We start from the raw sequence: 24,869 nt of genomic DNA on the forward strand, positions 1-24,869 counted from the left end.
AAAGGAGGTGCGATTTATACGCAGCTTCCCTTTAGCTCACAGTAACACCTGATGTCTTTTGAAGAGACACAAGGGTAACAGGAATAATAAAACCAGCCCGCTGACGGATTTTCGGGCGACGCGGGGCTGGGGCCGGCGCTCCCCTCACAGGGGCCGGGTGGGCTTTCCCGCCCGAAGGGCGGGCGCTGACCCCGCCGGGCATCAGCCGCAGCCGGCTGCCTTCCCCTTCACGGGCGCCTGGGGGAAGCCGCCGGCTCCAGCCCGCCCCCCGCCACCCCGGGGCCCCGCCGGGCATCAGCCGCAGCCGGCTGCCTTCCCCTTCACGGGCGCCTGGGGGGAGCCGCCGGCTCCGAGCCCGCTCCCCGCCAGGCCGCCGCCGGCGCCATTCCCTCGGGCTCCGCTGCGCGGCGGGCCGGGCCGGGCCGCTCCCCCCGTTGCCAGAGCAACGGCGGCGCCGGGGGCTGCGGGCCGGGCCGGGGCGGGCCGAGCCGGGCCGGGGCGGGCCAGGCCGCGCCGCTGGGTTCCCGCCCCCCCGCCGCCGCCGCCGCCGCCCCGCAGCCGGCGGGCTGGCAGCTGGCGGGCTGCCGTCCGCCAAGATGGTTCACCATTCGGGCTCCATCCAGTCCTTTAGGCAGCAGAAAGGTGAGTGGAAACCCCTCTGGCCACCGGGGCGGCCCCGGCGCCGCTGCCCGCCGTGCAGGTGCCCGGGGAGGGGACACCCACGCACATATCCACACACACCCACGCACATATACGGACATACACGCCGCCTCCAGCCGGTGCGGGTCCCCGCTGCGGTTTCCGTGCAGGGAACGCCCCGGGGGGTGCCAGGTGCATCGTGTATGTGCGTGCCTGCACACACGCCCCTGTGTGTCCGCATGCGGGCTGCCAGCCCGGCTTGTGCTCCCGCAGGCGCCTTGACGCTTTCGGCTCCCGTGCGGGGTTTGGAGCGATGGGGCTGCAGCGCACGGGGAGCAGCCGGCGGGGCGAGCCGCCCTCCCGCGCCCCAGCGGCTGGCGGGGGCCGGGCCGGGTCGGGCCGGTCAGGCCCGGCCCGGCCCGGCCCCCGCCAGCCGCTCCCTCGGCGGGAAAGTTTTTCTCCCTGAGAAACGGTGCCGCGTTGTTGTTTCCAGTTGCTGCACAGGTGATTGTAGCGATGTCCACATGCGTGGTGTGGGCAGGTCGTTCACTCTCTGGAGTTTGCTGCTGCTGTTTCTCCTTTAGTCTTCCTGTTCTGCTATCATCCAAATATAAATCCTGAGAAAGAGTAAGAACTGTAATTGTGCGTGGGGGGCTCGGGCGTGACAGGTGCAAATACTACTTCGGGTCAGTCCTTCTGTCTGGTTGGTTGGTTGGTTGGGGTTTTTAATTGCAAAACAAAAGCTTTTGCTCGTCAACAAATAAATACAAAGGTAAATTTTCAGTTGTGATTACAGCCGCCATAAAACCTTTATTGTGTTCGCAATAGAAAAAAGTGAATTCCCACAAGAAACTTTGTTTATTTTTCTCTTGATCCTGGAACTGTTCTTTTTAGTGTATTTTTTTTTCTCTCTAATTCTACTTTGACAGGAAAGATGAAACCAAGATTATTTTCATTATGAGCATCCCTTTGAACTCTTCCCATTGTTCTAGTTGTTAACAAATTCCTTTTTTTCTTACAGTATGCCATAAATTATGATTTAATATGGTATGCTTCATACATAAATCATGGTTTCACTTATTGGATTTTGCCTCATTGAAGTTCTTCTCTTTGAATGGTTGGTGGAAAATAAATAATTCAAAGCACTTATTCCATTCTGGTAATTCCATAATAAATTTAGTTCCTTCCTGTAGAGGATTTGCATTTACTGCCTATCTTGTGTGCAGTAATGAGTGGTGCTGTTTCAAATTGTAAAGTGTCTAGTTTAGTCAGGTTTGAAGTTTAATTCGTATTAAAAAAAAAAAAATCTTTTTTTCAACTGATATATATGTGTTTATAAAAGTATCAGGTGACCTGGAGCCACAGTGTTAATACTCAGTTTTTTATAAGAAAATATTTCTTATATTAGAGCAATGATTAGCAAGCTCCTGAGTCCCTGTCAAGACCCGTCAGGAGCTATTCAGCTGTTCTGTAATAATCTTAAAAAAAACCCCACCCAAAAACTAACTTCATTAAGTTCAGGGATGAAACTTAGTTGCTTGAAACTAAGCTATGCCATGTGATTTATGAAATTGTGTGTTTGCGGTAGTTGCAAAACTTCGTAATAAGCTAGTGGGTTTTGCCAGTTACTTATTGAGAAGTAGATTGTTGTTCTCTCCTCCTTATTCCTGAAGAAATCCTGATTAAGGTGCCTTTCCAGCCATAAGGCTTTGGAAGAGAAAGGATGCTCTTACGGAGCTATGGAGCCTGCACAGATTGACTAGAGGGCATACTGCTTCCCTGAACATCTCATGCGCAGTGTGGTGTGTGCTAAATCCACCTGAATGAGTTTGGTCTCTGTTTTTCTCAACCTACAGCTTTTAGGGATGGGAGAGGACAGCATGAAATGTTGGGCAAAACGCTACAAAGAAACTAAGCAAGCAAATTGGAATCAAAAACTCATCATCTAATTGTGAGGTATTTAAAAGAAGCTGAGAATCTGGTACTCTGAAGTTCATAGGCACTGATCTCTCAGCAGCAGAGAGCATTGTGTTATTTTGAATAGTTTTTTCGAATTGGTATTTTATATCATTCTCCTACTTTAAGATTTCAGTTGCTGTCATTTCCAACTTACTGTAGCTCAGATTTTGACTAAAGGCACTGTTTGTTTTCTAGCTTTCTAGCTAGTTTTCTAGCACAAAACAGTGCCCTAAATTCCCTTTTTTACAGAATCAGTGGTAATCCTCATGAAATGGCCAACTGCCCATCACAGCTGTGCCTTGTATGCTCCACTTGCATTAAGACCAAGCTTCATTTCTTTGCGGGGGACTCAAAGGGCATTATTTTTATGTGGATTCTCAGTTATATAGGAAAGACATGAGTCAACAAAGGTAACAGTTCCTGAAAACAAACAGAAATTAATTTTAACCTTTTTAGAAACAGAGCCTGCACCTATTGCCAGGTAATATAATACTCAAACTTGCTGAAGAGAGGTAACTTTTAAGATGGGAGATAGAATGGGCTACAGTGCGTTTTATTTGCTTACCCACAATTTTTGTTCTTCTACTTGTATCCGAAGGTACGCCTGTCAAAAAGAGCAATGTCCTAAAGGTAGACTAATCTGTGTCTCTGCACAGTAGTGTGTAGATCTGTTGAGCCATCTGTATAGTGTTTTGTGGCTATTTTTAACCTCTGCTGTGGCAGAAACTGCTTTTTCTGAAACTACTTTCTTTGGTAATATTCTCAAAGATAACAATTTTATTATTAAATGTCTACCCTTATACATTTTACCTTCAAAAGGTGATGCAAGCTGTGACCTCTGAAGAATTATGTCGGAGGAAAAAGGACAAAATGTTTCTTATTTACTTGTTTTTTCCCAACCATCCTTTAGAAAAAACAAATCTCCGTCCTCAGACATTAATATACAGTTTTGCTTAAAACTGCTAAATAATAAATAGTTACCCAGGAAGGAGAAATAGTAATGTTGATGAGTGCAAAGATCATCTCCATAGATAATTTGTAGCTTAATAATTCCATGGAAAGACAGCTCGTAGGATTTGGTATCTGATCTCAATCACAATTGAATAACAATCTTTTAAATGCAGGATATAAAAGTATACGGTAGCCTTACAGTAGACTTTGTTTTCTGTAATGGGTATGGGACTGGTGCAAAGCAATTGCTTGTTTTATTAGGAAGCTCTACTGAAAAAAATACATCCTTTAGAAGGAAAGGCAATCTAATTTGCAAGAGGCTCTTCTTTTAACAGATGCTTGATGATGAGTGGGTTTGAATGTTTCTGGCCTGACAGAAGGTAAAACCTGCGTTTAGGGTGCAGGTCAAGGCAATTATGATGCTTAAAATTTTAAATACCTAGGACTTTGGTCCTGATACACAGACTGCAATTTCCTGTATACTCTGCTGGATGTTTTTATTGGCTATTGTTTTTTTTAATACCCCTATCAAATCTTTTTAATGAAAGAATTCAAGGCTGGGGAAAAAAAAAAAAAAGAAAAGGTGTTCATGCCGTAAAATTGAGTTGCTTTTAGCATGGTGTACGAGTTTTAGGACCATGGACCACAGATGAAAATCCAGTGGCTACCTTGGGGTACTTCTCATGCTTCCTTTTCAAAGTGTCTAACAGGACAGGAAGGAGCTCAGCAACTTCAATACTCATTATGTCTTTAATGAGAGTGCTGATTTAGGTTCTCAAGGGATTTATCTTGAAATTGCTTGACTTCTGAACAAATCATCCTCAAATCCATTATCTCCCTAAAAGATGTATTCCTAGATCTGAACTTCTGATCAGTGCCAAATATTCTGTTTAATTTTATATGTTAGCCACCTGAAGTTGCAGCATGGTTTAGATGGACTGAGGGTTGGGCTGAGAATCTCTAAAAATCTACATTCTCCCTTCGTGGAGGCACTTACTACTTCATTAACTGGTCTTGTTAAACCACTTTGAGCTACTTAGAGGAATGCTGCTGTTGTAAAGTAGAGCTTTTTCTTATTCTTCTACTCTAATTTTAAGATCTTAATGACCTGCATTCTTTATAAAACAACTTGTGAATTTAATTTGCATTTAACTTGTGCATTTAAATGCAGGTTTGTAAAGATCACATTTTTTATATGGCTCCAGAGTTGTCGCTATTCAGAAACTTGGACTTGTAATTATGATTCCCATGGAGAATTCTCCAAGGATGTTTGATACTTCAGTGGCACCAATGGATCTAGTAAGTTTAGTAATCCAAAGAGACTGCTGAAATTACTAGAAGATGCAATTCTGTCGTTAAAAAATTTATGAGAGATTTTAACTCTTAGCTGTTGTTCTCCAGAGCAGAAAGGTCAGGTTTCCATGTCAGCGTGAGTAAAGAAATTTTTAGGGCTCAGCTCTTTCATTTGCATTCCAAGGAGCACTAACATGTACAGAAAATTTCAAAGCTACCCTCATCAATACGTTCCCTTAAAATGATACCATAGTCGAATAGTGCCATTTATAATGCTCTTTCAGGCCACTGAAAAGCAAGGCCCAATTTTTAATAAGATTTACCTGGCTATATTTGCTTTTACTTTTGTTGCCTGGTACAGCTGCACAACTTAAGATGCACTTCACCTTTTTCAGTCAGACACCTCAGAAGGGCCCATAGTATGTCTTTTTATTCCAGATTATGCTGTTGTGGGTTGTAACTCCAATAAAATAGAGAGCTTCATTGAAAATAATCATTAAATATGACATATTAAACCTTATATTATACAGGTGCATGAGTGCTGTAGATATAAGTTAAATATTGTTTCTATTTTTTTTTTTTTTCACTGAATATTTTAAATGAGAAGGATAAGGAAATCAGAAATTTTTGGTTGGTCGCATAACTCTGCTATCTGACAACAGACGACGATGCTGTGGTAAAATGTCTGGGCATTAGCTTCCTACGTTCTGATTTAAGTATAGCTTGATATAGTATTATCTGTGGAAAAAACCTTGTACCTATTCCAAAGCTTTTCAAAAATTCCTCAGTAAGGACCTGTTAAAATAGGCAACCCCCGCCAACGCTAATTATCTTTAGAATCCTCATTTTACCATTTATATTTCATTGAGTATCACCACAAAATTGCAAGTTCCAGTTCTGCTTTCATATTTTGGTTGGTTTATTCTGCTTTTTGTCACTTTTGAAATCTGCTAAATGAGGACAATAAAGGAAATCATTCTGCCAGTGTAAATTCTGTTGAATATTTGTAATAGTAGTTTCACTATACCAGATTTTGATAAAAAGTTTTGCAACAAAATTAGCAGTAGTCAACATATTTTATGATCAGGGTATTTTACAGCTCCAATAACCATGAGAAATTGAAGCATCATCGTAACTAGCAGTACCAAGAGCCCTGTGTTCCAAGCAATGCAGCCAGCTAGATAGCAACTGGAAAAGTAATGATGCTTTTTTTTTCCCCACTGAGAAGTGAGTTAAAAAATAGCCATTCGTATTTTAGACATACTGTAATAGCAGAAATTAACGATGCTAATTCACAAGCTTGCTGAGCAACATGAAGATCTCTTGTTTTCTGCTTGGGCCTGTCTAGGCTGAAGAAGGTGTCTGTGTTGTCTTGAGTCTGCCACACAATGAGGTTTTCAGAAAGCATCATACATGGGGTTACCCAGGTTATAAATCTTAAATTCCCTTGACCAAGTTCGTTCTAGAATTAGTTCAGTTCTACATATCCTAAAGCATATGTTACGGTAGATTATTTATTGGAGACAAGTGTAACTCAAAACTAAGCTACAGTGTACAGCAATATGTTTTAATGACTCTGAGCATCAATGAATGCAAATTCATCACTGTTTTCTAAGAATGAGATTCTGAGTCTGCCTCAATTTGGGTTATCATCTGGCTTGTGAGGGCTTCAAGCCAGTGCAATTCCTTAAGTAAGGAATTGTTCATTTGTCTGACTGGTGAGGTCATAGTTAAATTCATGATCCATTTGAATATTTTTGAATGGGATTTTGAAGAAGCTGGTATCTTGGGTCATCTCCAATATGCACACATCAGGAAAATAGTAACACTTACGATGTAACTGTTTGATCTGCTTAAAGGTAGGGTCTCTTGAGGAAAAAAAAGAAACTATGAAAATTAGATTCCATCTCTGCAATTCAGGAAAAAGAAGTGCAGTTTGAAGAGCATCCCGTATGAAGAGTATCTGCAGAAATCCCTTTTGAACAACGGAGTGTCACTGGTCGTATGGGTTTTATTTGTTTCTTTAGTAACAACGTAGGAAAAGAAGACGCATGAGTTTTGTTTCTTGGCTGTGATTCTTACTGGGTTTCTGTGTAGCACTGGTAGCTCAAGAAGGATATGCAAACAAAGGAAGCTAGAGCTCTCTCAAATATGCGTTGAAAAATTCATAAGTACGTCACAGTTACTGAAGAGCTGTAACTAGTCACGTATGCTCCAGATAACTACTGTGATGATGGCAAGCTTTGGAGTTAGAAAATGTTTGAAATGTCATATTCTATTCACTGCTTGTCTCATTCAGTAGGATTACTCTTGCTCAAAAAATTCCTTATTCCTTACTGTTTTTTTTATTAACTTCACCAGTAGTATGCCTTTCTAAGCCAGAAGGTCTGATATATATAATATTTGCATTCTGATATCCTTTTGCCTCATTAAACCGGTGGACTTAGTACTTTTAATATATTAATTTTCCTGAACTGTTCATCAAAATTTTTTTTGGGGGGGAGCGGGGGGGAGTCCCTTTTTATCTTTGGGCTATTTTGCAGCAGTCCATTAGCTTCCCTTTCTGGGTGGTTAATAGTATGAGAAAATAGCAACAAAAGAGCAAAGGGGATTAAACAGTGAAAATGCTAGAAGAAGCAGGCAATCCTAAGAATTTCCAAAATTTATGAATGAGTTAAGAGATTATAGCGAGGAATTTTTACAGCACAAAAGAGTAAAAAATGAATATAGAAAGGTGAGTAATGATGCAGAAATGGTAGGTGGGTAGATGGATGGATAGATAGATACATAAAATGATACCAGGTAGTGAAAACAGACTGAACATACTGAACAGTCTTCTGTGTGTAAGCAGCGCTCCTTAGCTGGTTTTGCTGAAGTAGGACTGTACGCTGGGGATTTGCAGATATCTCAACAGAACCCTTCACATAAAGCCATGTCAGCAGCACCAGCTTCAACACTGTGTATCGATTTCAAAGTCACTTCCTAAAAGAAAGAGGACAAAGTAACTTACAGAGGCAGACGGTGTTCAGATTTCAAAAAAGGTGATACTGTGAGTGTGTGAAAAATTAATGTAAGTTTGCAGTTTAGGTGAAATTCCACTGAACACAGTCACACCTGAGGGGCATTGAATCACTTGCAATCGGATTTTTTTGAAGACACAGGCGAGTACTCTCTCAGGGTTTTTAATAGCGCTTGGATATCTAACAACGCAGTAACTGTGAGCAGTTGCGTACCTAATGCTGTTTGCACATTGTTGGAATTCAGTGCACTCCGATACTTTAAAAAGCTGACCCTAAATATCTAAAACTTCTTTTTAAACAAGTCTGTGTTCACCAGAAGATTCAATTCTTTCTTAAAAATATGAATTTAGACCTGAACAGCTGTTCCTGGTTACCTCTTGTATAGACACATTCGTTATGGTGTAGTTATGGCTACACCCAGAGTTAGCCCAGAATTCTGACTTAGGCAAGCTGCAAGCTTGATCGTAAGTCGTCTAGCCCCCTGGGTGTAGTTGGTAGATAGTGTGTGTATGTCATTGAAGTAAATGCAAACTAAAGAAGATACAAAGGCTATGGGTTCCTGGCATCAGCTCTCTGCAGCACATCACAGACTGAGGAGTCCTTGCCTAGGGATATGGGGGACCTCATGGGATGCAGGGGGAGAGCGTTTGAGGCCTATATGAGACTTGTTAGGGGAGGAACCAAAGCATGGGAAGAGGAATCAGCATGCTTTGGGATCAACATTTTACAAGCACTACAAAACCGTTTTCTAATATGCCAAAGCGAAGATTTTTCAGATAAAGTGTTTCGCACTGCAGTTTGCTTACATTACAATGATAATTGTAATTACATTACAATACTATAAGCAGGTGCTGTTGTCTATTCAGCAACCACCAATGCATTGCTCTTGCTATTGTGAAGTGCCTTGGCATATAGGCTTCAGTAAAAAAGGAGAAGGATTTTCAGAAGCACAAATAGTTGGTTGGAATAAATGAATAATGCACAGGAGCATAACCATGTTGCTATTAATAATTCACGCTTTTCAGAAATGCCGGGCTTTGAAGTTGCTCTTTTAGAAATCCAGCATCTAAATAAAATGGAAAAACAGAGTGGAAAAACAGCCTGTCATAAGAAAACACTTATTACTGCTGTCCTTCCTGAAACGTGGTTGGACTCAAAGGTATTTGATTTGGTAATTATCTTGAGCATACTTGAACATAAATAAAACTTTGCCATAAAGGTTTTATGGATGTAGTCCACACAGAAGCCCCACATAATCCCATTGTTATCACTGAGAGTTCAATGGATACCTGAGATTTTGATTGGATTTGCTTTTACAGGGTTTAGCTATGAATAAGAAATGATGCATCCTGTATCTCATTATCAAATGTAAGTAGTGGATGAAGAGGAATAAAAAGATTGTATTAGTCACGCTTCAAAGTGATAAGGAGAATAGGCTAATTAGGTGAGAACAATACTTCAAATTTTGGCCCCATGTAAAGAGAAGTTCCCTGATCTTTATTTCCTGGACTGTCAGAGGTTTTTCCACAGCTGAGGCATGAAACAACTGCCTTTTGGACTACTACTCTGAAGTAGATATAACGTGTTGTTATTAGGGATCAATCCCAACTTTCTATTATTTTGTACTGTAGGAGAGGAGCATTTCCAACTTTCTATAATTTTATATTGTAGGATATCTAGAAATAAACATGAGATAGACTTGTATTCAGTCTGAGCAATAAAGTATTTTGAAATTTGCATTCGTAAGTGCTTGTACTTTAATGGAAAGATTTTCTTCAGAAGGAAAAATGATGCTTCATATTCTAATGACAAGACTTTAGATCTATCTGTTTTCAGTCCGACTGGGCTGTTTTCCATCTCGGTCCCCACATATAAATTTATGTCCAATTCTGGTGCATTGGTTCTGGAGTGAGTTATCTGAGGGGCCACAGATTTGTTTTCTGATGTGTTTGGGATTTGTTTGTACTGAAGCCTAGTGCCTAGGATCCAACAGTAGTAGTACTGTAGTTGTTGTAATTATTTAGTGATATAAGCAATCTTTCACTGCTTTGTCTTTTATTAGACTTAATGATTCAGTTTGAGATTTGGAAATTAAAGCTTCTCTTCAGATCACATGGGACTTCCCTGCAGCTTTCTGATGCTTTTATGTTTCTCACAAGTGTGCTAGCTGGTCAGGTAAAGAGCCTCCTTCACCTCTTGCATCACTTCTGTATTATTAGCAGGGGTGAACTGCTAGCTCTTGGAGGATCTGGGCACAAGTCAGATGTTCTCATGGTCACAATAAAATCGAAGGAGGAAGCTGTGCCTGTTACCTGCTAGTGCCATCATCTAGTTTATATATAATCTCTTAGAAATAGTTAATTTCATACCTATGGCCATCCATAGGTATTTTCTGTCAACCTTTTTACCTAGGCAGAAGGAATCCAAGTTTCTTGACAAGGCAAGGCAAGGAATCAAGAAATTGATGAAACTGACTATTCAGCAATTTTTTCCCTTTAACGAGAGGAAAGGAGAAAGAGATAAATGCCTTCAAAACAAGTCTTCCTTTAACTTAGAAAAGCATTTTTACTAGTGCTAAATTGTGTCTGAAGTTAACACGCCAATCCTGCAGTTGTTTTAAATTTTTTTGAGAGTAACCTTGGGCTGCTAAGAAAACCTTGTAATATAAGTAAAAAGAACAAATGTCTTTGGTATGCATGGTTAATGAAAACTACAATCAGTGAAAATATTAGGCACACTTCTTGATAAAATACTATGTAAAGTTCAAGGAGAAAGAGAGGGATCTGGGAAAAGAGAGATAAATACCTGGAAACTGGATGGTTTTTAAGATGAATATGAAAACTAGTTTGTGCTCTCTGCTTACCAGGTTTCATGTTAGGAATATATGATGACTGTGTCTCACAAAATGGACAGTCTTCTTTATAATACACCAAGCAGTATAGAAAATGTTTTTTCAAAACAATGAATATTTTTATGTGGCTGTTATTTTTTTTGTTTAGTTCTTTATTATCTACAGGCAGGCGTTCGTGTATGCCACATCAGTTTCAGAATTCAGCCATAAAAAAAGAGCACTGGGGATGTTCTTCAGAGTCTTTCTTTTTTTAACATGTGGAACAATTAGTTCAAAAATACCAAAATCATTAGGTAAAAAGAAGTAATAGTAATGTGATGCTTGTCCGTGAATTAAGGGGGGGAAAAAAAGATGGATTTTATAGTTTAGAGTACATCAGTGGGGAAAAACTCCCCCCCACCTCCCTAAACTCTGAAGCTCCAGCTTTTTTTAAAATTTACTGTAGAAAATATTAAGAAGAAATAATACTTTTTTTATTTTCCAACTTTTAACTGTGAACACTTTTCTTGTTCACACAGAGGCTCCCAGGAGAAATGAATTTTAAGATAGCAACTCAAAGTGCTATGCAGAGGTGGAATAATTAGGGTATCATGATTTTAATTTTCTTTTCTGGTTTTGATAATTATTCACTTGTTTCTACTGCCAGTCACTTTCTTTTTACTGGAATTTTAATAGGCTGTTTTGAAAGCTGCCTTAGTGTGACTGGTTGGAAGAGTTGATCAAATTTCAAGAAAATTCTGGTCCCATCAAAATTTGGACTTACTGCTGCAGAGTCACCGTTTTGAGCATTTCTGACCGTTTCTGTTGGTGGTGTTACCAATTCATGACTAGGTAGCTAACAAGAGTAAAGTTATAGAAGGATTGCAAAGACACCTCACTTGGTGTCTGGTCAACTGGGAAATGCTGTGAAGAAAGTATCTTATAAATTGAAGGCTTAAGATAAATCTTCTCCCTTTTGCTCTCTGAATGCTCAGATAATCTAATCTTGTAACCCTGGAGGTGGTGAGAAAAATATCAGATAACACCAGATAGAATACATAGAGACAAACCAAGAGAAAATTAGTGGGTTTATTCTGTTATCTCTGTTGATGCCTGAAATGGTAGATGTTTGAAGTGATGGAAGTTGACAGTGTGCTCCACCAAGGATAGGACTTACATTGCTAGATTTCCCTACAGTGTAAATACCTGTTTTTGTATTTTTTGTAATTGGGTCATTCTTTGTGACCCACGTGTTTATATAATTTATTCTTTTTTAAGAGTTCAAGCGACACCCTTCCTCCCTTCCCATCCCAGCTTTCAGATAGTAGAGGACAAAAGGCTTTCCAGTTTCCCTTCCAACTTTGCAGTACTTTGTGTAGAAGCCTATGCTATTAGAAAGAGCATATGAGAGGTATCTGTTACTTTGTGCTTATCGGAGCCCTTTCATGACTTCTAGAGAGACAGGGAGAGAATAAGTGGCTGGGAAGAAGGCTGAAGCTTTGGTAGCTGTCTCTCATCGTTGAATATGTGAAGCTATTTCTTCCTTTGCAGTCATCTGGGGATTCTTGAGTGACACTGGGGCCCTGAAATAGCGCATTTCTACATGGTTAAGAGATTTTAGTTCATTTCCAGAACTCTTGTTAAGCTGCCAAATGTACATTTATATTTTACATGTCCGGTACATATGTCCATACCTCAGAGAAAGGAAGTAGCTATCAGTGAAAAGATGCTAGCCTCTTACACCATCACTCTCACATTAATTATGTGGGCGTTAATACACCATGAGGAAGCAAATGATGGCAGCTGAATTCAAACCAGCAGCAGCTTTGTCCAGAATGTTTCATCGATTTCATCAAGAACATCCTCAAAATTTATACTCTCATGAAAAATACATTTTAGTTTAGATTTTAGCCTTTTAGTTTACTTTAGCCTCTTTTAGCTTCATTAGGGTATTTTCCTCTCTTCACTTGAAATTCATGGTTTTCATGGGGTGTGGGGCTGGAGGGGAAAGGGGCAATGCTTCTTTAGCACATTTTGTCGTTACTTTTTTCATTCATTTTTTCTCCTTGTGTTTATTAGATGATTATTTAATACAGTTTCCCCTAGAAAGTGTGCATTAATGTGGTTTTGGTTATGTACTTTGTTTTCCATGCTGTTACACTTTCCATTTCATGTGTTAATTTTTCTTGTAACAATCTATTTTTTGTAAACACAAGGTTTTCCTCACTGATTCTGTTTTGAAATTTCATTTTATATTTGCTAAATACTTGAGTGCTGAAGTCACTGTAAAAAAACTGTAGCCTAAAGATTGACTATAACTATTGGATGAAGGTGTATTTTATGCTACACATAATTGTTGAGTTACCAATTTTGTGAATTTTTTTTTTTTTTTTTTTTTAGTGCTTGCTAAAACTAATCAGGTAGCAGATGCAGATCTGCATTACTATTGCAAGCTTTCTTGCAAATAATTCTGGATGTTGCTGGACATGTGAGTTCATTATATGCGAGCAGTTCATTTTATGTTGCTAGTAAGACTTAACTTTTTTTTTTCTTTCTCCTGAGAACTGGCATCATGGATGCTGATAAGGTTATAACTGTATGTGAGGTCCTTGTATGCTAAGAAGTGAACCAAAGTAATACGTTTGGTGAGAACTACTTCAGCATCTATCAACAGCACAGTATAGCTCTAGGGTACTGATAGCAGATTGCCTGTTGTGTTTTCTGCAGATTGTCTGAGTTTTAAAATGACACAGTACTGATGGTCCAGTTCTCTTCAGATTTGTAAAATATGCTTTATTTTTCTTTTTTTTTGACAAGAAAACATAGATAGCTAAGAACCTGAGCAAAATTTACAAATCTTTCATTGATAGTGTCTGAAAAAAATATGAAGGTACTGATTAATCTTTTTTTTTGGGTTTTGCTCAGTTTTGGTTTTTGTTGGGTTTTTTTGTTTGTTTGGTGTTTGGTTTTTTGGGTTTTTTAAAAATAATCCAGTAATCTGGGCATCCAACAGGTGAATATTCTATCATACTGCATTATGGCAGCAGATGGAGATTGAAATACTGGTAATTCTCATCCAAGAGCCTGCACTGAGAGAGAATGAAGTGGCGGGGAGAGAGACTGAGAAAGGGAGACAATCTTAACCCTGCTAGGTAATCTACAGGAATAATTTTTCCCAATGCAGGGGAAAATACTACTCATCAGAATAGGAAATGACACTTTTTAATAAATGCATATTCTAATCAAGAAATTGTTGATTCTTGATCCTCTTCCAATTTTTCTTTCATTATTTTCTCTCAGTTTAATGCAAATCTGCTTTGTAAACTTTTTATAAAATTGTGCCGGGGGTTAGGTTTTGCACGAATTTTAGTTCATGAAAAAGGGGGTCTTGAGGACAGTACCAGGAAATGTATGACAACTGCTTAGGGAATAGAGCTGTTTCACAGTCTCACAATTGTAGGTGCTGAATGAATATATGACACAAAGTCAATTTTCCACAAATGGTATTTTTTCCAATGCGGGAAGTCCATGCAAAAACTCAAGTCTGTAATAGTGGTAAACTGATGGTCCTAAATGCACTGTAGTCTCTCTTTCTTGGTAAGCAGATGGATTTTGCAGAGAGTTGTCGTCTTCCTCTATTTGGAAGCTGTTGTTTCATTGAAGATAGTTGCAGCTGGAGAATTGTGTGCCTCTGTAACTGCAGAGTTTAGGCAACTTTGTCCATCGCCAAGTTCTCTAAAATGGACATCCATATTTTTAATAAAAAAGTGCGAGGAAAACAGCACTTCTCAATAGATCACTTAGGTAAACCTAAGGTGGTAGAGAAAAGACTCAGAATTCCCATTTCTTCAGTTTCACAAAACCTTTACATTTTTGACAGTACTCTAAAATAAGAAATTATCCCTAAACTACCACCAGCAAACCCTGCATACTTATCTTTAGAATAAATCTGCATAAATGCTACAAAAGTCAAGACTGAGATACTTAAACAGTAAAATATTCCTTACAAATCTTGTGAACATAAGAAGAGATGTAGTTCCATGGGATCATCTGCCATATCAACTTGCAGTATTAATCTTAGAGATATAGAAGGTAAAGCTTTGTTTTTTGATACGTGTAACTTCCAATAACAGCCACCTTGAATTTGCTGGACATCTGACTAGCAAAGGTAAGTTCCTTTCAGGAAACTCTTTAAAGTGGTTATGATTGTGTCAAAAGACATCTCTACTCCTTTGCATCTTTTTATTTCCTTATTTCCTTTCTCTGCTAGTTTGCAGAACTCCAGAGATTCTTCTTAATTGACAGTTTTTGACTTCTCATTGTCCCTTCTGTTACCATATTTTGAACCTTCATCAGTTTCACTTAGAAAAGAAAGTATCTATAAAAATCTTTTGTCTTCATTCTGCTGTGGTTGCTCTATTAGCTTAACTCTTTCTGCAGGCTTCCCTCCCTGCCCCTCTTACTCTGAGGAAAATCTTCCAGAACTGTATAAGAAATTAGGTCAGAAGGTGTCTCTGGAGGCATCTAGTCTAAAACTCTGCTCCAAGCAGCCCAACTTCAAAGCTAGGTCAGGTTGCTCAGAGCCTTATCCAGTCAGGTTTTGAAAACCTCCCTTTCTATAGCCCTCTCTGTCCCGTGCTTCACCGCTCTCACTGGGATGAATTGTTTCCGTATGACCAATTGAAATTTTCCACATTGCATCTTGTGACTGTTCTCTCTTGTCTTTTTCCTGGGCACCTATGTCTCTCTCCTCTCTGTAACTCTCCTTTTCAGGACGTGGAGTTATCTGCAAATAGTGGCCTGGATGTACCGTTAAGTTGTCCCTTAGGCTTCTGTGGTGAAGCGTTGTCTCACCAGCTGCTCTTCTGTGCCACATGCTCCAGCTTCTTAACCATCTTAGCAGCCCTCCATTGGACCATCTCCAGCATGTTGGGGTCTCCTGTACAGGGAGGCCCCAAAACTGGGCACTGTTCAAGATGTGGCCGCAGGAGGGTCAACTAGAGAGGAATAATCCTCTTCACTTGACCTCCTGGCTTCACAGTTGTCAAAGCAGCTCAACAAGGAATCAGCCTTCATTTCTGCAAGGGCTCACTGCGGACTCCAGTGGGAGTCAATGTTTTCAGAGGTGCACAGTCATTATAGCCAATAGCAATCACCATGAATTTCTAAATTTAATTGTTTTGTTGGTTTCAACTAGTATTAAGGCTTTCATCAACAAAGTGAGCAGGGAACTATTCAAAAGAAGTATGCATGGCTCTATCATTTGTTGTGAATGATGAATGATTTGGCTGCTGGACTGGCTAACGTTTGTCTTGAGAAGCAGAAGCCTGTGAAGTATTTGAGTAGGTAACAGGTCACATATGAATCTTTAATTTAAAGGCTCCAAATACTGAGTGCCTTCTAATTTGAAGTCCTGGCTGTAGTTGGAAGTTCTCACAGGCATAGGTAGATCACCAACTATAGATGAGCTCTGCTCATTTTATTTATTTTTAACCCAACACACTGAATAAATAGAGCCCCAAAAGCTGCCATCAAAAAAATAACTATAATCAAGTCATGTATCCTACCATTAGCAAAACAAAAAGAGCAAAAACCCCTCGCCCTCCTCAAACCAACCCTGCAGGGCTTTTTTGTGAGGAGGGCAGGAAAAAAAAACACTAATGGGAGATGTTCATCTGTTTGTCAATTTGCTAATCAGAAATAAGACTCTAGCAGTGATTTGAGTACTTAAGAAAACTGAGTTCTTGGTGGTCCTGGAGTGAAATATGGAAGTGCAGAGTTTACAGATAGAGCTTTGCAAAAAGTTGAAAGCAACCAAATGCACTGAAGAGAAGCAGTCACATCTAACAGAAGCAGCTGATGAGCCTCAAGAGATGCAAGATACCTATCTGAAACTGTTGTCATTTACCTTGGTGTGCAAACCAGGAGGATGTAGGTGACTTTTGATGCAAGGCAGTATTACTTGTTACAACTTTCCAGCAAGAAATCTGGGCTTATTGTTTTGCAAAATCTATTTGCTGTGTTTGTTTTTTTTAACTTTTTTTTTTTTTAGTTAATTAAAAGCTTTACAGCACTAGTAAACCATTCCGTTAGTGTCTATTGATCACACCTAGGATTCAAATCACTTATGAAAATATTTACTGGCTAAAGCCGAAGCTATAATTATCCTTTTATTAACTGTGTTTGAAAGAAAAGGAAAACTTTGCATCCAAACTGGTCTTGCTGACTAATGTTAGCACTGACTCTATTGAATAGACGTAGCTTTACTGGACTTTTACAAGAATTTTAATTATAAAGATTAATGTGAGATCATATTTATTTTTCAGTCAGATCAGAGTTTTTAAGACATGCTTGACAATTTTTTTAATAAGTCCAACATCGAATGTATGGAATGACTTTCCAAATCACATAAGTAACTTCCATGGTTATAACAGTGATTCAGTGAAGACAGCGAATAGCTTACATCTAGTTTGAAGTTCCATTTAATAAGCATTCAAAAGTTAATTTGCTAATCTGGGTTGAGTGACCATTCTGTCCTCCACATCTGATTGAAGATCTCCAAGAAAATTTCAGATCTTTAAATGTGAGCTTTATTGGCACTGCTTCTTCCAATCTTGTTTGACAATTTTAAAAGACAGGGAAGTGCAAGCAATTTTTCATTCAACCATTCTTTTTTCTAGCAAAAAAGAGAGAAGCTTTGAAGAAGTTTAATTTTTAGAGTAGCAGAAGACTAAAGACTTCTTTTCTGAAGTTTTCACTTCAGAAGTTCTTTTTCTTTAAATTAAAATATAAACCAAGGATTTTTTTTTCTATTTAAATAAAATATTTTTGAGACAAAAATGAATGGTTTTCATCTTTCAGGTGTATTAGAAACAGCAGACTTTAAATTAATTGGAAGAATTATGTAAATCTGTTGGTTTGGGGTTTTTTTCAAGTTAGTTGCTTATATACCCCATATTGTAACATCTTTACCATTATGCAGAAGCTAGTTCTATATGGCATTGTCAGAGCTTTAGAACAGAAAGCTGATCTTTTGCATCTGCTCGCTAAAATTTTGTATGAATATTATAGGAAAGCATGGTGCTTTTAGTTTGTTTTAAGAAGATATTCCTTTAAGTTTTATTTTTCAGATAAAATAGGTAATATGTATTTCCATTGCCATCAGTATTTCTTTGTGCTTCAGTAACTAGTCCAGCAAGAAGGTAATCAAAATGAACAGCTGTAGTGATAAAGTGTTTCTAGTGATAATGTGCAAAGGTTTTCTACCAGCAAAATGTACTTCCCTTAGTATCTGGAAACAACTTTTGAAATCAAAGGCTGAAAGATTGTGGAGACAGACAGCTGGAATCACTGTAGCAGAAAATGTTTATTCTTTTGGCTTCCCTGCAAATATCGAGTAAGATTATTTTTTATTCTATCTGAAATTGAAGCTAAGCAGTTGGTTGGATGTAGTATTATGATATTAATTCAGTAGCAGGGCTGAAGATCTGTTTGGTGAATTGGGTTCATTTGAGAAATTTTGGATTTCTTTTTATAGTGGAAATAGACATGTAGTTCTCATTGGAAGCCAGTTTTATAAGCACTGGCCAAATTTCATATAATAAGGCAAAATAATTGCTCTTAGGTAAAAGCAAAAAAATGAGAGAAAGAACAGTGTTGAGATTCCCCTTTTTCTTTTCTAGAATGTATTCTTACTTCTTTTGCTATTTTACCTGAAGGAGTATAAAAGCAGAATAGCAGGTACAGCTGCAGCTTTCAGTTGAAGCCAAGGAAGAATACAGAAGTGTTACTGTATCAAAGGAATGTTTCTATTGAATTGCTTCACAACAAACATTTTTATAAGAAGTTGATTTTCCCCTTATTTATGGCAGTTGAACTCCAGAACACTTTTTAAAACAGTGAATTCATAAGATTTATTCCCCAAACGCCTGTCTTGCTTTTGTCTCTCCCTCATATAATAGCATCTTTTTCCTCTTTTTTCTCCCCCCATGCCCCTGTTGTCTTTTAGGCAAGGAAAACTTACCCAAATGTCTTAGGCATAAAAAAATAATCATTCCTTAAAAGCAATTGCTGATTGATTTTTAATTGGTTGCCATTTGATTTTTGGCTTATTGGTATATAGCTCTCCTTATCCTTTACGGTAAGAATTTCCCTGGCATCGTTTGGATCCTTTTATTCAAGCAGTATAAATTAATTGAAACTATCTTTTACAATTCAAACCCTGAAACATCATTATGTATCTGTGTCTGTCATGGTTTAACCCCAGCCAGCAGCTCAGCACCACGCAGCTGCTCGCTCACTCCCCCTACCCCGATGGGATGGGGGAGAGAATCGGAGGAGTAAGAGTGAGAAAACTCCTGGGTTGAGGTAAGAACAGTTTAATAACTGAAATAAAATGAAGTAAAATAGTAGTAGTAATAACAACAATAACAATATCCAAAGCAAGTGATGCACAATGCAATTGCTCACCACCCGCTGACCGATACCCAGACAGTTCCCAAGCAGCGATCGCTGCTCCCCGGCCAACCCCCGCCCAGTTTCTATACTGAGCATGATGCCATATGGTATGGAATAGCCCTTTGGGCAGTTTGGATCAACTATCCTGGCTGTGCCCCCTCCCAGCTTCTTGTGCACCTGGCAGAGCATGGGAAGCTGAAAAGTCCTTGACTAGCATAAGCAGTACTTAGCAACAACTAAAACATCATAAGAGTGTGTTATCTGCATTCTTCTCATCCTAAATCCAAAACACAGCACTATGCCTGCTACTAGGAAGAACATTAACTCTATCCCAGCCAAAACCAGGATCGCGTCTCTCCCTTCAGCATTTGTAGAGGCAAATCTTTACCATGTTTGAGGAAGTTGTATTCCATTTGTTGCATGCCATTAGCAAGTCATTTAATACCATTTCAAGTGAGAGAGGATTTTGTTCCCACTAGTATATAGCTTGGTTTTGTCATAGCAAATAAATAGAAAAAAGGATTTATCTCGCATTTCCTCACACTCTTGCCAAATTTTATGAATATAGTTAAAATTATTGGTTCAGGACAATGTGTATCAAAATGAAAGAAAATTCTAAGCAGATTAAGATTTTTAGTTTGATTCTGAGAGGGACCTGCTGTCTTGTCTGACACTTTCGTTATCAGAACCACTAAACAGTTTCATAAAGATGCCTAAATTCATGGACAATCTTTCCTAGTGAAATCCTCTTTATAGGTTACTTACAGAATATAAAAATTGCCATTCCCCACCCAAGTAGTTCCATTTTTATACTTATGCATACGAAGGAAAAAGCACGCCTTAGCTTAACCCGATATCCTGATTATGCTGTCCCCATACATACTTTTTGGCTATCACATTAACTTACTTGTATTGAAATAGTGCAAAGATGCCTCACAAAGAGGGGAAGGATTTAATTTTCTGAAAGGTGAAGCTGTGCTTTGTCCCAATAATGAAATCTATATGCCATGCCTAAACCACACTAGGTAGCATAACTTCTCTATACCTTCCTTTTTTTTTTTTTTTAAGAGAAACTTTCAGAGTTATTGGTGATTATACAATTTTTTAAGTGTAATGTTAAATGTTTCATTTGATACCTTTAATAAGTGGGATTATTAGGGGTCCATCTTAAAATTTTCAGGTCAGAACAGGAGGATGACAAATTTCTTCACTGAGAGGGTGGTCAAATACTGAACAGGCTTCCTAGAGAGGTGGTCAATGCCCCAGGCCTGGCAGTGTTAAAGGGGCATTTGGACAGTGCCTTTAATAACATGCTTTAACTTTTGGTCAGCCCTGAATTGGTCAGGCAGTTGGACTAGAGGGTCTTTGTAGGTTCCTTCCAACTGAAATATACTATTCTAGAGTTTCTTTTTTTCTGGTCAGACTAGGAAGCTCTTCCCTGCCTCTTTCTCTCTGGCAGTGGCAGTTTTCTAGGTGTTGAAGCTTATAATATGAACCAAGAGTTTTTATGCTCTTTCATAATACCCAAGGCATTTCATTTTCTCCTCATGCAGAAGCAGAGTGTGCAAATTGGCTGTCATCTTTAAACTGCTTTTACTTCACCAGAGTCCTGGGCAGCCCGAGGGTTGGAAGTTCCCATGTGGTACTTTAGACAGCCTTGGGAATGTGCCAGCTTGTGAAAAGACCCAGCTCTGCAGCCGCCTTCTCATTAGTCTTCCTTTGCCTTCCTCTCCCTGAAAATGCCTCTGTCCCCTGTGAACGGCCTTGGAAGGATGTGGGCTTGGTGTCTTCTGTAATGACCTGACTGGGACAGTCTCTCACTGGTCAGAATGGGATGTTTAAGGCTGTTGAAAAGGCAGCTTGCTGCTTCTGTGGGTGGGAGGACAGGAAAAGCAGGGAGGTCCATAGCTATGTTCTTGGCAGCCTAGCCAGGACTGTGTCATTACAAATAATTAAAAAAAACTTTCCAGCTATGAAAAAAATTTGAAGGCGACTTTGCCATTTTATTTGGAAGACACTTATTTTCCTACATTTGAAATGTTCTGCATAGCTCATGAAGTGGAAGGAGACATCCATAAATATAAATTATTAGAAAATAATTTTCAGGTTTTGTAAGTCATGGTTTGTCGTTGCTTTGTATGCTGATGCTTAGAAATGGTTGTCAGCTGAACATTGCTGTCTTCAGAATTAATATATCATTAAGCTTTTTGTTGAAGTGTACTTGAAAAGAGCCTTTGTACATTTTCACTCTTTTTCACTGTTCAGGGATATGTTTCTTTCAAATAGATTATCAGCCCTGGCAATTTATTCAGAAGTTCTGTTCTTGTTCCTTGTATTTTCTTTATTTTACATTAATCTATTATTTGTGACTGGAAACAAGATTGCACAGAAAGATGAGGCACCGGGACATGGTCTTTCTACTTACGCTAATTTCATATGAATTACTGTTCTTTACATATCTAAATATAAACAATATGTTATAGCCTCTAGAAAAACAAGAGGTTTTCTTAAGTGAATCTCAAATGCCAAGTAAATTTTGCGTGCGTGTGTGTGTGTATGTATCTAAAATAATTAATTTCATGTTTTACATAAGGTTTTGTGAAAGTGTTTCTGACAAAAGATACTTAACTTTAGAGGTGTTCAGCCCATTGTCTTCAGCCAAGGTACTAATTTTTTTATGCCTGATGTCAGCAAGAGCAATCAATATTTAGCCTAGCTGGGGACCTAAGCAATATAAATCCAGAAGAGTGCTATAAAGTTTTGTCATAGCACTGGATAAAATCTTGGACCCATTTTTGTCATCTTAGCAAGTTGTGATAGAAAGGCAGATTTTGGTAGTCAATTTGATGTAATGATTTGCCTATATGATGGGATGAAGAAAAGAGTGGACAGTGAGAAATGGTTTGGAGCCCTGCTAGCAACTGGTCTCATTGTGTCTTCTTCAGCATGGCCCTTTGTTAGAGATAGCTGTCAGGATGAGACCATGTTGGCTGCGATGGCTAGTAGTATAGAGATATGAAGTGGAGTTCTTTACTGGCCATTATGGGTGAGGACCAGAATTTGGGGCGGGGGGCAAACAAACAAAACCAAATAGGCTTTAGGCTAGCAAATCTCAAGGATTGAAGCATCCTTATTTCTGAAGTCCCAATATGGTTGATCCATCTACTCTGTATTAAAACCTTGATATATGTGTTCATTAGGTGGTAGTCTGCTGTTTAATCAATATTTTCCCAAGTCAGCATCATTCTTGCACCTCTTCATATTTTGATTTTGGTCCATGGTCCGCATGCTGGGCTTGGTGGTTAGAATGAGCTTTTTAGTCAAGTTTCATTCTTCTGAACTCTGCTTCAGCCAAAGTGGGTGGTGTTCAAGTTGACTTATGCTGATGCTGATACATTTGGAAAATCTTGAAGATATCAGTTCTTTTCCCTTTTACTGTGAGAATCCAAATCTTGTGACGTGATCCATCGCTGCATGTATGCCAATGAATTTGCTGGATTGTTTGCTGGGAGCACATTACGTGCTTTTCTGGATAAGCTCAGAATGATTCTACCTTGCAGGTCTGAGCTGCAAAGACAGTATTATATTAAACAAATATCATTGCTTATAATACCATCACATCACTTATTTCTAAGCCTATCTTTAACAGAAGTATGAAAATTGAAAAACTAAACTTAAGTAGGTATATGAGTCTTATCTTGTTGAGTGAAATGGGTTAACTGCAAAATGTGAATTTTGCAATCTCACTTGTGCCAGCTGTTCATACTATTCACCATTTTTCCACTCTGTAAAAAAATTAAATAGTTCCCCCCCATTTTTTTTTCACTAAGATATATAGAAATATTTTCCAAATCCTAAAACAGTAGTAGTAATTTTAAAAGGCCAATAATTTCCTATAGAAAAGCTTTCCATGGATTTACACTCTGATTTTGTGTTGGATGTAACTCCTCTACATTTAATTACACATAATACATAATAATATTAATAAATCTAAAGGCAATGCTCTAAGAGCAAAAGTAAGGCAAGTTTTGCAGTGGTATTGATAGTATCTTTTATTAGTTAGCATAATTGAAAAGTTAGACAAGCTTCTGAACTGCAAACTTCAAATGTAAATTAAGAAATTGTTGTGCGATTAATAACCTCTATTAAACAGGGTCCACTATCTTGTCTTTCAGATAGTTTTATTGATTTAACTGAATTTTAGATTAATCAGGGGCTTCTTGGTATTTGATAACTCTTATTCAACTGTGGTTAGAAATAGTTACAATTTTATGCTGTGACATTACAAAGGTGTGCATGCACACTTGTTTTATTATAGGAAAGTTTGATGTTAATGAATATAATTTACACAATATTGAATACCTCTTGAATGTCTCTTAACTTTGAGCACATGAATAGTCCTGAAATAATGCATGGGACTACATGTTATTAAATTGATGCTATGTACGTTGCATTGTAGTAGTGACTGTGATAAATGCTAACATAAAAGTTAGGCTGAAACTTTTTCAGATTGCCTGTCTCCACTTCTAGGTATGAAATCAAGCAGTTGTGGGTTAATAAAGGTATTGACTTAGGATTTGAACGGTGTCAAAGTATGTTTCACTTTCAGAATACCTTCCATTGAATTTTATGTAACTCCAACTGCAGCGTCTGCTGAGAGCTGTTCTTTGAACAGTACGCAGAAACTACTTTTTGATGCATATTTGAATTTAATATCTATGAATTGTTCTGCCTATCCTGTACTCCTGGATGTCCCCCACAGGAAGCTTCTCTTTCTTGTGTAAAACATGATTTTTTTCCCCTTCTGCCCTATCATCATCTTCACCTTTTGTAAATAAATGCATTCTCTGTTACTGAATATTTTAACTAATAGATAAACAGTATAGTAGCATCAACTGTGATTAATTTTTTCTCTTAATGTTAGATAACTTTATAGCCACAGAGAAAACAAAAAAGCATATTTCCTCTGGCATTTGACACGGTGTGACATTCCAGCCATTTTGCTGTGCTCTCAATCTGGTTATAAACTAACTCTGTTTGTGTCAGCAATATACTGTATAAGAATGTGTTGAATTCAAAAATTGCCAAGCAAGGAGAGGAACATAAACTTTTATTTTTAGACTGTAGTCCAAATTCTTTCTAGAGTCACATATATTTTCTTGGGCTTTCTAATGTCTTTACTATCTGCCGGCTTCAGACCATGAAGCTACCTTGATCCTGCATTGTTAAATTATTTTTTGCAGGATGCTAAAAATACAGAACTTTGAAAATATTTTGAGACAAAATTTTGAGTGCTTTCCTGGTCCCCAGTTGGTGTACGATTCTGTATTAATAAGATGATTAAACACAATCTGTGATACTCATTCTTGTGAGATCCTGCAATCTACTTAAAAAAAATACATCTATGATTAACTTGATGGTATTTGTACCTCCAAGTTAAAAAAAAAAAACAAAACATTGTAGTTCTGCAGGTGTTTTAAGTTAAGATAGTGAGACAATTCCTTATTTAAACATTGTTTAGTAAGAGAAACTGCACACTTAATTTAAATTTATACTTTGCAGTGGCCATAATTTTATTTTACATAATGCAAAATCAGTGAAGCTAATACTCTTCAGCCTGTAGCGATTGTGGAAAACATGTTTTATGAGGCATTTTCAGTCCTTCCACCTATAATAGCTGAGCTTGTGGCAATAACACATACATACTTAAAAACAGCCTT

At 38.4% G+C, this 24,869-nt stretch overlaps 1 protein-coding gene across 3 annotated transcripts in view; it reads left to right on the forward strand.

The window, feature by feature from the left end:
• Window positions 1-24,869, forward strand: part of ANO3 (anoctamin 3) — a 211,199-nt gene that overhangs the window by 73,228 nt on the left and 113,102 nt on the right. Inside the window, exon 1 of one of the 3 annotated variants that reach the window (XM_075712003.1) lies at window positions 582-642. The exons of 1 other annotated variant lie outside the window; for it this stretch is intronic. In XM_075712003.1, coding sequence (XP_075568118.1) covers window positions 597-642 — 46 coding nt within the window. In that variant the 5' untranslated portion in view covers window positions 582-596. Of the gene's footprint in view, window positions 1-581; window positions 643-24,869 lie in introns of those variants that run through there. One more of the 3 variants, XM_075712004.1, reaches the window with a different exon arrangement.

Source organism: Pelecanus crispus, chromosome 6 (genome assembly GCF_030463565.1).
Source record: "Pelecanus crispus isolate bPelCri1 chromosome 6, bPelCri1.pri, whole genome shotgun sequence".
In the NCBI taxonomy this organism is placed as follows: Eukaryota; Metazoa; Chordata; class Aves; order Pelecaniformes; family Pelecanidae; genus Pelecanus; species Pelecanus crispus.